This window comes from Danio rerio, chromosome 15 (assembly GCF_052040795.2).
Source record: "Danio rerio strain M-AB ecotype USA chromosome 15, GRCz13ab, whole genome shotgun sequence".
Lineage (NCBI taxonomy): Eukaryota > Metazoa > Chordata > Actinopteri > Cypriniformes > Danionidae > Danio > Danio rerio.
The window spans coordinates 6,408,305-6,421,526 of NC_141035.1; the positions used below are offsets into that span (position 1 = coordinate 6,408,305).

Genomic DNA, 13,222 nt, shown 5'->3' on the forward strand with positions numbered 1-13,222 from the left:
AAACAAATCCAAGTCTGTAATGCTTGCCCCGCCTTCACGCTCTTCTTATTGGCCTACCACTGCTCTAGCACTGAAATATCACCTGTCAATCACTCAGTCAATGCCTTCTGGCTTGGAATGACAGAGAGAGCTACTACCGTGAAAATGTGAAGCACTGAAAATGAGAATGAAGATAACACTGATAGATTTTATTTTAGAAACTATGGCATCTAAAGTTACAAATAATGACACAGCTTACTAGTGATCAAGTGCTGAATGTTAATCCACCATCTACACCAGGGGTCTCAAACTCGCAGCCCGCGGGCCATTTGCGGCCCTCAGTGCAATATTTTGTGGCCCGCACCGACCACTGTACACTTACAGAATCAGCAGAGCGGGGAGAGAGAGCGCTCCCCGCTCCACTGATTCTATCCGTACACAGCGGTCACTGTCATTCCCCGCCCGCCGTGTAAACAAAGGAGCGGGGATGCCGGTGACGTCACCACGCACCCCGCCCCTTTGTTAGACGCTGTGACGGGCGTGAAGTGTTAGGAGGGAACTCGCGCCGGCCAGAACCAAGGTAAGCTGTTCCCGCCCCTGCCTGCCACTTAGCTACCTATCTGCAGCCTGCCACCTACCTAGCTACAGCCTGCATCTTATATATATATTATAGGTAGATACAGACTGGCACAGACTGATGTGACTGGAGTGGGGCGAGGGTGTTTTATTTATACATATATGAGTTCCCCCAAGCCATACTGAGGGTCTCAACTGCTTCCGCTCTAAAGCCAAATGTGGTTCAGATTTGTGAGAAGATGCGCTGTCAAGTCTCTGGCAGCAAGGAGTAGGCAAAAGATGCCATGTTCAGAAGAACTGTTCATAATCTTCACTCAATGTTCTATTAATGTTCAGGACACTTCATGTTCAGAAGAAATAATTAAAACTGTTAATAATGACATTTGAGGACTTTTTTTTTTAAATCCCTTATGCGGCCCAGCCTCACCCAGACTTTGCCTCCTGCGGCCCCCAGGTAAATTGAGTTTGAGACCCCTGATCTACACTCTTCGAAGAGTGGATAAAAGACTTCCATTGGCTTCAAGTCCGCTATGAAAAATCTGTGGGATGAAATTTTCAGGTAACTGTTTGCCACATCTAGCATGAGAGCTTCTGTTTAATCCTTCATATAATCGCCAGATGCTGTCCGCCTGCAAGTGGCAGATATATGTCAAATTTAACATAACGTACACCATCGCAAACGTGCTTGCACTGAGTAAACTAGCATCGCTACTCATAAAAAGACTGGTATGGTTATTAACATGACGTATGCATATAATTCGGTACAGTATATGTCAAAAGCATCAGTGCAATATCAGACAGCACCCATGGGAACAGCACAGTTATATCGTTAACAGATTCATTCATGTCAAGCAGTGCCTGCAGGGCCGGTGAGTGGTCCGTGTACCTTTTGGTCACTCAGTTATGTTATAAAAATCTATTTTCTTGAGATAACGGGATTTCGTTGAGACATTTTCCTCACGCATGTGTGTATATATATATATATATATATATATATATATATATATATATATATATATATATATATATATATATATATATATACATATATATATATTTTTTTTATTTTATTTTTTATTTTTTTTGCTTGTTACACTCAAAAAAATCTATTAGGCATGTATTGGATTTACAAAATAAAAATTTGTCAGATTGAAAAGAACAAATCAAGTTCATGTTATTTGAAACTGAATCAAGAAATAATCAAATGAATTTGATCAGTACATGTTGATTCAATGAGACTGAGACGCTTCAAATCGACAAGTCTCACTCTGGAGAGTAACTTCGCGCATATCAGTAGGTGGCGGTAGTGCGTTTGGATGTCACCATACGAAAACAACAAGAAGAAGTATCACCGCGTGTTTTCGGCACAGTTTGGGAATTGGTTTTCCCAAGAGCTTGAATGTTATGCATGTTATGTTGTTGGCTATATGTTTCCTATACATTTTAAACTTTTACATTTTGAATAGAAGTACCAAAGTGAAGAAAGCTGTTTAAACTCAACTGGTAAAAAAAAATGATGTTACCGTCCTACAGGTATTGCTTGGGGATCAGTTTTCTTAAGAGCCAAGGTTATTTTGTTGGCTAAATGTTTCTTATACATTTTATATTACATATTACAATTTTGGATATTATATAACATTTTGTATCAGAATATTAAAGAAGAAATTTGTTTAAATGTCATTGGTGCCTGCTAAAGGCTATAATAAAATATATATATATATATATATATATATAAATATATATATATATATATATATAAATATATATATATATATATATATATATATATATATATATATATATATATATATATATATATATATATATATATTTCTTTTATTATATTTCTTTTATTATATATAAAACATGTTTTCTTTCACACATGTGCTTTGAGTTCATACAACATGTTCAAAGGAGTTCAGGTATACTTGATTGGATTAGATGCATAAAGGGTGCCACGATTAAATCATGTTCATTCAACAAATTTTTTTTTTGAGTGTAGTTTGATTACTGTTGATTTCAAATGCAATAAATATGTTTGTATAAAACTTGTAGTAACGGTGCTTATAATTGGTGGGTTACACTACATTTTGGCTGATGCGGCTAAATTTTTAAGATTAGGAGCACCGGTGCTACCAAGCAAAAAGGTTAATTTCGAGCCCTGATTCAGATCACCACATCTGCCTGAAGTCTCGACATAAGGCACTAGGATTTAGTAAATAGTGTGATTCTGGATCACCAAAAAACTCTGTAAGGGTCATAATTATTAATTTTTCTTTAATGCCCCAAATTATTAGTATATTAAGTAAAGATCATGTACTGTAAAGTCGGATGTGACTTTAGATTTAGATCATAAGCTCATCCCTGATGTAGAGAAAATGAATAAAATGTGAAAGATCAAGTATAAAATTACACTATAGCTACAGTTTTTACTAATGTTGATATCATATTATTTTTTTGCGGTTTCCAACAAATGTTATGGTCCAATACAACAGTGGTTCTCAAACTGGGGGTTGTGACCCCTGCGGGGATCGCAGAAGAATTTTAAGAGGTTGCGAGAGTGATTTAAAAATTGTGTAATTCTCAGTGATCATCTCATTTTCAGTATTACAAGTGAAAGCTAATATTGTCAGATTTTTGAAAGACATTAGTGAAGTTAGTATTTAAAAAGGTGAATGGAACATCATAACTGTGCAGCGGATAACTCGATAGTTATCAATACACCACGCATCTGGATGTGAAAACCGCATCTGCAGAGATTGATAAATTTATAATTCGCAAATCTAAAAATGTTGAGGAAACTGGACAATTTGCCTGAATCATCGGAACCGTCTACTTTGACTAAATTCATAAAGGATTTGGGAGACATTTAGGCATTATGCATCTTTGCACTTGAAACGCGGCGCTCAGGAACCTTTTTAAAACAGTTGTCATGTCAACTTGCTGAAGTAAACAAAGACCGCAACGCTTGCCCGCCTTCACGCTCTTCTGATTGGCCCACTGCTCTAGAACTGAACGCGAATGGATTGGTTGAAATCAAGCTGACAATCACTCAGTCAACGCCTTCTGCATTCAGATGACAGGGAGAGCTGAGCTACAACCACGAACATGTAACGCGCTGAAGATGAGAGAATGAAAACAACACTGATAGATTTTGATTTACAAACCAACTAAAGCTTCAAATAATGGCACATCTGATTACTGATTATGTGGTGAATGTTAATCCACCATCTACACTTTTGGAAGAGTGGATAAAAGACATCCATTGGCTTCAAGTCCGGGATGACAATAATTAAATCATTCACTGTAAAGTCTATGGGACGGAGCTTTCAGGTAACTGTTTGCCACATCTACACATTTTAAGCACAAGAGGTTCTTTTTAATCCTTCATTTAACCGCCAGATGCTGTCAGCCTTGCAAGTGGCAGCTTTATGTAAAATTTAACACCCCGTAAAGTACACCATCGCAAAAGGGCCTGCACTGATTAAGATTAAACTAACATTGCAGCTCATGAAAAAAACAGTATTGCTATTAAAATTACGTATGTAAATAATAAGTTATATGTCAAAAGCATCTGTGCAATATCAGACAGTACCCGTGAGAACACAGCACAGTAACATATCGTTAACAGATTCATTCATGCCAAGCAGTGCGTGCAGGGGCCGGTAAGCGGTCAGTGTATCTTTTGGTCAATCAATTACGTTATAAAAATGTATTTTCTTGTGATTACGGGTTTTTGTTTGGACATATTTTCCTCACGCATGCAATTTTTTATTTTTTTTTTGGCTTTTTAGTTTTGATTAGTGTTGATTTAAAATGCAACAAATCTGTTTATAAAACTTGTAGTCACAGTGCTCATCAAATGTGGTGGGTGCGACTCAATTTTGGCTGGTGCGCATACATTTTTTAAAGTTAGGAGCACCAGTTCTACCAAGCAAAAATGTTAATTCCGAGCCCTGTAATGTATAGTAAATATAGTTAAAATATTGTGACAGCTTAAAATAAGTTATTTTTATTGTTTGTATATGCTTTGGTAGTGGTGGGTTGCACGAGTTCTTAACGATCTTACATTGGGGGTCGCTGGCTTAAATGTTTGAGAACCACGGACATACAAAACCAAGAAACTTAATTCCATATACTCTTTCTATAACTTTCTATACCATGTCATTTGAAATAACTAACTTCTTGAGCGTGATTATTGAAGTGCTTCCGACATCTGATCCTTTCAGAAAAGGACAAAGTGAGAGAAGCACGAAGAAACAAAGGATATATATATATATATATATATATATATATATATATATATATATATATATATATATATATATATATATATATATATACACACACACACAAATATATATATACATCATGTGGTATATTGTGTTGTTTTTGAACCCAAAAAAGGACTAAATATATGCTGTGTGTAGTTTTAATGTAATTGATAACATATAGGAGACTGTAAGGGTGTGTATGTGTTCATATATGTTGCCTTTTTAATTTATCTTATATAATTGCAGGCATTACAGTACGCTACTAGTAGGCTATTAGTACATTGCACTTTCTGATCTTATTTGTTTTACGATAAGAGTCCAAAGGAAAGTGACGTAAAAAGAGTCCAAAGGAAAGTGGCGTAATGCAAAAAACGAGTGCCACTGCTCACTTCTCCTCATGCCAGAGTGGGCATAAATGCTGTGTAGTGGGTTTAATGGAGGGGACGTAAGTCTTTGCCTGCTCAACAAATAAACAGTTGACCAAGGAGCACACTACCGTACACACAGTAGTCAACAGGGCAGAAGACCCTCAGGCCCAGACACACACTCAGTTACACACACACACACGAGCGCGCTCCTGAGATAGAGTGGCACAGTATAAACAAAGAACCAAAAATTACATAAACAAAACATTTAAAATAATACAGCTTAAAATAATACCCGGAATTATTAGCCCCCCTGTATATTTTTTCCCCAATTTCTGTTTGATGGAAAGAAGATTTTTTTTCCAACACATTTCTAAACATAATAGTTTTAATAACTAATTATTTCTTATAAGAGATTTATTTTATCTTTGCCACGATGACAGTACGTAGTATTTTACTAGATGTTTTTCAAAATACTAGTATTCAGCTTAAGGTGCAATTTAAAGACTTAACTAGGTTAATTAGGTTAACTAGGCAGGTTTGGGTAATTAGGTAACTTATTGTATAACAGTGGTTTATTCTGTAGACTATCAAAAAAAAAAAAAAAGCCTAAAAATGTTTTTTAAAAAGTTAAAAGCTGCTTTCATTATAGCCGAAATAAAACAAATCAGACTATACATGAAAGATCTACTTTTGTGAACTAGTCCCTGTTTTTTTTAGCTCAATCACAACGAAACCAGTGTTGTAAGAATCTCTGGACTGAGTAGATCAATAATTATAAAAAAAAATAATTAACTTTCTACTTTGGACAGCTACAACAGGCTCATTTACAAAAGGGGTGCGTCTACATGAACCTACATGACTGTAAACCCATAAGGAAAACTCAAAACATCACTGAATTTGGTGAGCATGTGACATATCAATATTAGCAAACATGGAAAATTTTGTGGAGATTGGGCCAGATCTGAAAAACACAGTGTTTCAATGTATGTTGATGCTTAATACAGTGTTCCAATTACCATTTTAGCCACTAAATGGATCAACTTGAATTTGGCATGCAGTGTATTTCCTGAAAGGGGAAAGGACATACTGTAAAAAACTAGCCGCCATTTGCCAATTAAATTTGAGCACCCATTAGCCAAAGTAGTAGATCAGAATGAAACTTGGTGGGCATATTGGACTCATGGGTCTAGAGGTCTGTAAAAATCTTGAATGAAATCAACCACTAGGTGGTGATTTTGAGTTTTTTATGTTTATTGATTGTCTATTATTTTATTTATACTATTTTTTATACCATTTTTGTCACTAAATGTAATTAAACATACTTCAATGTTAATTTCTGCTTAAAACCATTATAGCCACTAGATGGCTGCAAAAGACCACTTTATTAATTTCTATCTTTCATTTTTAGCAGTAAGTCACTAAAATAGAAATTAATATCGTTCTAAATCACACCTGTCAACCCTCCCGTTTTTCCCGGGATTCTGCCGTATTTTACAGTTCTATCCCGCTATCATCCAGTAAAGGTATTTTCCCATATTTATCCTGTATCTTTAGTCTTTCTCTGAAGGGTGGCAAGAAACATTCAAGAGCCGAACCTCTCTATACGCAACCCATACAACCGAACCACTAGAGGCCCCCCCTTGCTCCTATATGCGAGTTTTTCTGTGCTTTCGCTTTGTTTTGGCACGAAAACACTTTGAAATAAATATAAAATGGCGTGATTACCCTTCCTTTTCGTTACAGGTGCCGTCACCCCTCCTATACAATCCTCAAAACAAGCATATAATGGTTCATGACTGTCAGCTGACGCGCTTCATAGTGATAAATAGACGCTGTATCCCAAACGGATTCTGTGCACGCGATATGAAGCGGAGAGTAAGACTGGGTTTTGGGTGCATGTTTGAACAGACATATACACATAAATAATAATAATATTATCTAAAGATGTCGATCTTGGTGTTTTTTTATCAAACACAACTAATTTCGTCTTAAATGAGCATAAAAAGTCAGGAAAGCAGTCGAAAGCTTTCATTATAATGTTAGATGTGTGCATTTTCAAAGTGACACCTGTTATTTAATGTAATCACATGAAAAAATCTAAATAAATGAGAGATTCATTCGTTGCCCTTTAATCAGAATGTGTAAGTTATACAGTAACGAAATGGCTAATGAGATTTGGTAGCTATTTCATTGTAATAGCGATTAATTTTAATAAGCTGAACTCTTTGCTAATGTATTTGCTGCTTTTGGTTTATTTTGTAAATAATTTTCATTTTCAGATATTCTATTTTTTTCGATCATGCCTTATTATGTTTACAGTAAAAATAGTGAAAAGTATTATACGTAAAGAATTACTCAGAAAAAGTTGTCAGTAAGCTTTTTGTTCCTAAACATTCATGTGAGATATCTACATATGACACAAAATATATAAGCATGTTTAATAATTATTTATTATGTTGTTATTAAATTGAAATATTTCATTAGACTGTGTGTGTGACAGTGTGTACTTCATCATAGACATGTTTTACTGTAATTATACATTTTGGGTTGTCCTGGAATCCTGTATTCCTGTAAACTGGCTTCCTGTAACCCCTCGTAACCCGCTTAAACCCTGGTCATCGTCGCTTGCTTATGATCACATAACGTAATCATCACTTTGGGAAATATGAACGTAAAATATGAACAATTCTTTTGACATAATAACTACTTAATAATATTAAAGTAGAATAAAGCTTTATTTCCATAAAACTGCTTTTAAATGATGTAGCATTTAAACTGCTATGCAAAAAAATTGCATTGGTAGTGAATTACTTCATACATTTACACGCACACACACATATACACTTGACAGGGTCTTACTTTTAACGGTGAGGTACATGCTCTTGCTGATATCGGCTCCCACGTCATTGCTGACCTTGCACAGATAAAATCCAGCATCTTCCTCCAGGACGTGTTTTATGAGCAGAGAGCCGTTCTCCAGGAGCTGGACGCGGGAGCCAGAATTCAAGGCAATGGGCTGGAACTGAGGAACGCCAGCACCTACCACAGAAAAGAGAAGATAAATAGACAACCCATACTCTGCATTTTTAAATATTACTGTACATATTCATTCGTCTAAAAAATGGGGTGCCCAAACATTTTTCTATGAAGGGCCAAAAACCCTGATCGGGGCTAGTTGGCCGAAGGTAAATATTTGCCATGGGTAATTTCCTAATTTAATGAATAATGTTTAACAATGTCTAGAAAACATTGCTTTATATTAACTAATCCGGTATTCTTTTACATTTTATAATGAACTTATTACATTATAAACAAAACAAACTCATTTATAACAAAACTACACTAGTTTTTGCCTTGATTTGCTTAGCGATGTCTTTTGCATAGTCCTCTATCCGTCTAGTGATCGTATTTACGACAATTCGATTTAAGATTCAGTTACAACATTTAATTGGAACATTTCATTCTATTTTTCTCTAAATAAATTAAATAAAAAGCAATAAAAGGAACAAAATAAAGGTTACGTAAAAATTAGAAATGACAATGTCTGTGTTAAAGGCACCACCAACTTTGGCCCACAGGCCCTACTTTGGACATCTCTGTTCTAAAGTATAAAACAGTAGAGATTTTTCAATGTTTGGCATCTTGTACTTGCTAATTTTGCACCAAAAACGTAATAAAATTAGTCATATTATTGTTAAATTTTATTTACATTTACTAACTCACTTTCAGTCAGCTTATTCCCTGTTTTATCAGTGGTTGTCACAGAGGAATGAACTGCCGACTACTCTGACATATGTTTTACACATCCTTATTGCCGTAACCAAGAACTGAGAGCACAAGCAACAGTTTTGGGAAACACGAAAGGTCTTTAATGAACCTAAAAGAGCACATGTCACTCCGCTGCTCATCCGTTTGCACTGGCTGCCAGTTGCTGCTCGCATCAAATTCAAAGCTCTGATGTTTGCTTACAAAGTGACTTCTGGCTTTGCTCTGTCTTATCTGCTCTCACTTCTGCAGATTTATGTGCCCTCCAGAAACTTGCGTTCTGTGAATGAACGTCGCCTCGTGGTTCCATCCCAAAGAGGGAAGAAATCACTTCAGTCTGCCCAGTTGGTGGAATGAACTCCCTAACTACATCAGAACGGCAGAGTCACTTGCTGTCTTCAAGAAACGACTAAAAACTCAACTATTTAGTCTCCACTTTCCTTCCTAATCTGCAATTCCCTCTCTGGCTCCACCGCTAACTGTATTACAAAAAATAAATAAATAAAAAAACGAATGTTTTGCGTCTTACACTTTACATACCTGAAACTTGCCTACAGGACTTATTTATTGTTGCTCTTATAGTTGTGTAAATTGCTTCCTTGTCCTCATTTGTAAGTCGCTTTGGATAAAAGCGTCAGCTAAATGACTAAATGTAAATGTATTTTGTGAACACAGCATGGAATAACTATACCAGGTAAACATCTCAGCTTTGTGGAAATATTATTATGACTAAATCTGCTATTTAATCACAGTTAGCTTTGTTATTTTTTGGCTTTCAAATTCCAATTGCTTTGGTATGTTAAAAATGATTTTAATAACAGTTATACTTTCCATGGATTATTTCTAAAATGTAAACGTCAGATGGAGCTTCCAGCTTAGGCATTTTTCAGAAGTTATTCCAACACAGATACATGATTCAAATAATTTAAAGACTGCGATAGATCAAGACATTTGCTTGACTGCAAACTCTAATTACAGGTATTACATTTTTATTCTGGCTCTTCTTTTAATTGTATGCAAACTTTTGAATGATGTATCACTAATAATACAATATTTTAAAAGGTATTAGCAGCCACATAAGCAACAAATCACAATATCACAATAAAAAGGAGTTCTAAAAGAAGCCTGGAGAAATATCTGTTATAAACGTTCAGCTTTATACATATAGTCTAAAATATAATTCACTTGAAGTCAGCTCTAATAAAATAGGATAAAAATATTGTAATCTTAAACATCTGTTAATACATTAGAATTATATCCTTTTAGGTTTAATTTCCTCTCCAGTTATGCTGTGTTTGCATTTAACGATTTCTTTATTAGATTTATAGATCTCTGAGGGGAAGTGTTTTGTATCTGGTGTGTCATGTCTGGATTAGGATTAGTGGACAGTGAGGGATTCAATAAAATAACATTAACCATAATACCACACCAGCAATTTAATCTGCCAAAGCTACAGCATATCTGGCAACAAAATAAAACAACTTTGACTAACAGTTAAGATATACACTTTTCTGAAATATATTCATTTTGAAATTTTTAAATGGGCTGTATGGATAAAAATAAGCCACTTCAGATCTACATACCAACATATGCTGAAAAACTCTTCATCAGGTTTTTCAGATCTACATGAGTTTTCACATCAACTTTGTTTTCTGAGGGTGACCAGGGCTCAATTTTAGTCAGTAAATTATAGGCAGTTAGCTGCACAGTATCCATTCATTTCCCTTCGGGTTAGTCCCTTTATTCATGAACCACCAATTTATAAAGCATGTGTTTTAAACAGAGGATACTCTTCCAGCTGAAACCCAGTACTGAGAAACACCAATACACTCTCACTACGGCCAATTTAATTAATCCAATTCACCTGTAGCGCATGTCTTTGGACTGTAGGGGAAAACGAAGCACCTAGAGGAAGCCCACACAAACACGGGAAAAAACATGCAAGCTCTACACAGAAATGCCAACTGGCCCAGCTGGGACTGCACTGCCACCCCTTTACTACTTTAAAGGTCTTATTGACTGACACTGTATAAACTACATAGATATGTATGTATACTTAACATTTGCCATTTTTATACTGCTTGACTAGCATTAAATGAGTTTACTGTAGGTATGCCTTTAAATCACAGAATCTGTCCAATTTATTGCTGTTGGTATTCTCTTAAAAACACAGAAAATAACTTAAATTTTTTAAATTTTAAATTACACTTAAATTAATATAAATTTTTTTACAGTAGTTTAACCATCAAAAAACTAATATTTTTTAGTTTTTTTTTTATGTGGACACACTGTTAATCAACAGACAATTTCTGTTTTTAATTTATGGTAAACAGTCCTGTTTTTACAGAGGTTTTTCTTTTAGTGAACAGTATTATATTGTCAACTTACATTTTAGCCATTTAAACAGCCACAACTGCACCAACTGTTTGTTTGTTTGTGCTAAAGTTGTGCCTCTGAATGAAGCTGATGTGTTCCTTTTTTCTTTTAGTGATTTATCTGACAGGCTTTACAAAATTAAAGGGGACTTATTACCCAAAAATCACTTTTACACAGGGTTTAAACACAGTTGTGTGGCAAAAGCATGTGGTTATAGCCAGCCTCTAATGGCAAAAATGTATTAATTACATTCTTTATAATCACACTTGACAAAAACAGTCTGCAGAAACACTTTGAATGACAGTATCCCTTTGTACAATTCATTAGAGGGCAAAAGTCCCGCAGACTAGTGACGATCTTACCCCCATTAATATCCGCTCGTTAAGTGTGATGTCACGCGAAGTGGCTTCCTTGTCCAAGCGCTCTATTCAACTGTATGGGGAGACTCATGAAATGGTAATAATAAACGTTTACAAAGTGATAAAATGCTTTCGAAAATCACGATCGCAATATATATGTCCATGCCTAATATCCAATGGCCAGAAAGTGATCAATTTTTTTATAAATTGCTAAAGTTTTGGTATTTGTTATGCAGCAAGCCCAGAGATTGCGCAGAGTTGCGTCTCGCTTACGCACTGCTTAATACGCACAAGAGAGCAATAGGCAAATATCTTTACATATGAAAAAATTTAAATATTAAGGATATATATTGGATATAATAAGAATAGATATAGGATATAAATATAAAGGATTAAAATATTACAAAACATATTATTTTCTAGCCTACATAAATATGAAAAATCACTGCTTTTATGTCTTCTTCATCTCGGGAGGCTTTTTCAGTTCATTCATAACAATTTGCTTTTGTATAATGTTATCATTATTAGCAGTATTATTTATTATATCCATATTTATATTTGTTTTATTAAAAACAAGCTTAGATTTGCCCACCTGTCAGGTTTTAGACGATAAGGGGCACAGCATGTGTTTTAGGATATAACTCAGGTTTTTGACCACACTTCGTTATTGTTATTCATTTATTAGTTTGCTGGAAATTAGAACTAAATTTAGAAATAGTTTTGAAATGAATATTTGTGCTTAACAAACACAATTATTTATTTATAGACTAATTAATGTCTGTGCGTAAAGGTTTCCCTATCCAAGAGTGAATGTGAAAGTAGATCCATTATCTCTCATTCTCACACAGTAGATGCTCTGTTTAACAGTTTTCTGTTAAAAAAAACTGTTAACTGTTTGCTTGTGAAATGCTCATTTTTTTCCACTTAAGACTTACTTTGCATCCTGTAAATAGCGAATGCGCTCTTGGCGCGATGCAGCTGGCTCTTAAAGGGAATGGGAGATGAGACTCTGGTTGGTTTATTCTCAAAACACACCTTTAACTCATTAAGAAAATAAACTCAACCCTTTTAGACCATGCGCCACGGCGCAAAGCAGATTTTTCCGTCCTTAAATTAGCAAAAATGTGTTCTGACACGCCCTGAAAGCGTTTGCGCCCTGCGTTTTGCGCACTGTGCATGGACCGTCAAAATAGAGCCCTTAGTCTGTTTTTAATGTGGCTCTAGTCTATCAGAGTCATGTGTAGCTCCACCCTTTTTTGAAAAGAGGGCAGGAAGTAAAATCTCATTTGAATTTAAAGCAACAGTCACCAAAATGACACAATTTGGATCAAAGCCTAATAGGAGCAATTTTAAAGAGTTATAAAAAAATGATTGTGGAGTATTTTGAGCTGAAGGTTCACATACAGTACACACTACAGGAACATCAGAGACTTATTTGAAATCTTGAAAAAAGGGAGCATAACAGGACCCCTTTAAGATGACGACAACAGAAACATTTACTTCTGAATGTTATAATTTGATGTCT

General features: G+C 35.2%; 1 protein-coding gene across 5 annotated transcripts in view; it reads right to left on the bottom strand.

Annotated features, from left to right (window-relative positions):
• Positions 1 to 13,222, bottom strand: part of dscamb (Down syndrome cell adhesion molecule b) — a 317,810-nt gene that overhangs the window by 61,454 nt on the left and 243,134 nt on the right. For all 5 annotated transcript variants that reach the window (XR_015508884.1, XM_087283469.1, XM_087283470.1 and 2 more), the window contains one exon: positions 8,057 to 8,236. Coding sequence is in view for 4 of the 5 variants with exons in the window: in XM_087283469.1 (XP_087139595.1) it covers positions 8,057 to 8,236 (180 nt within the window). In the remaining variant the exon portion in view is untranslated. The remainder of the gene's footprint in view (positions 1 to 8,056; positions 8,237 to 13,222) is intronic.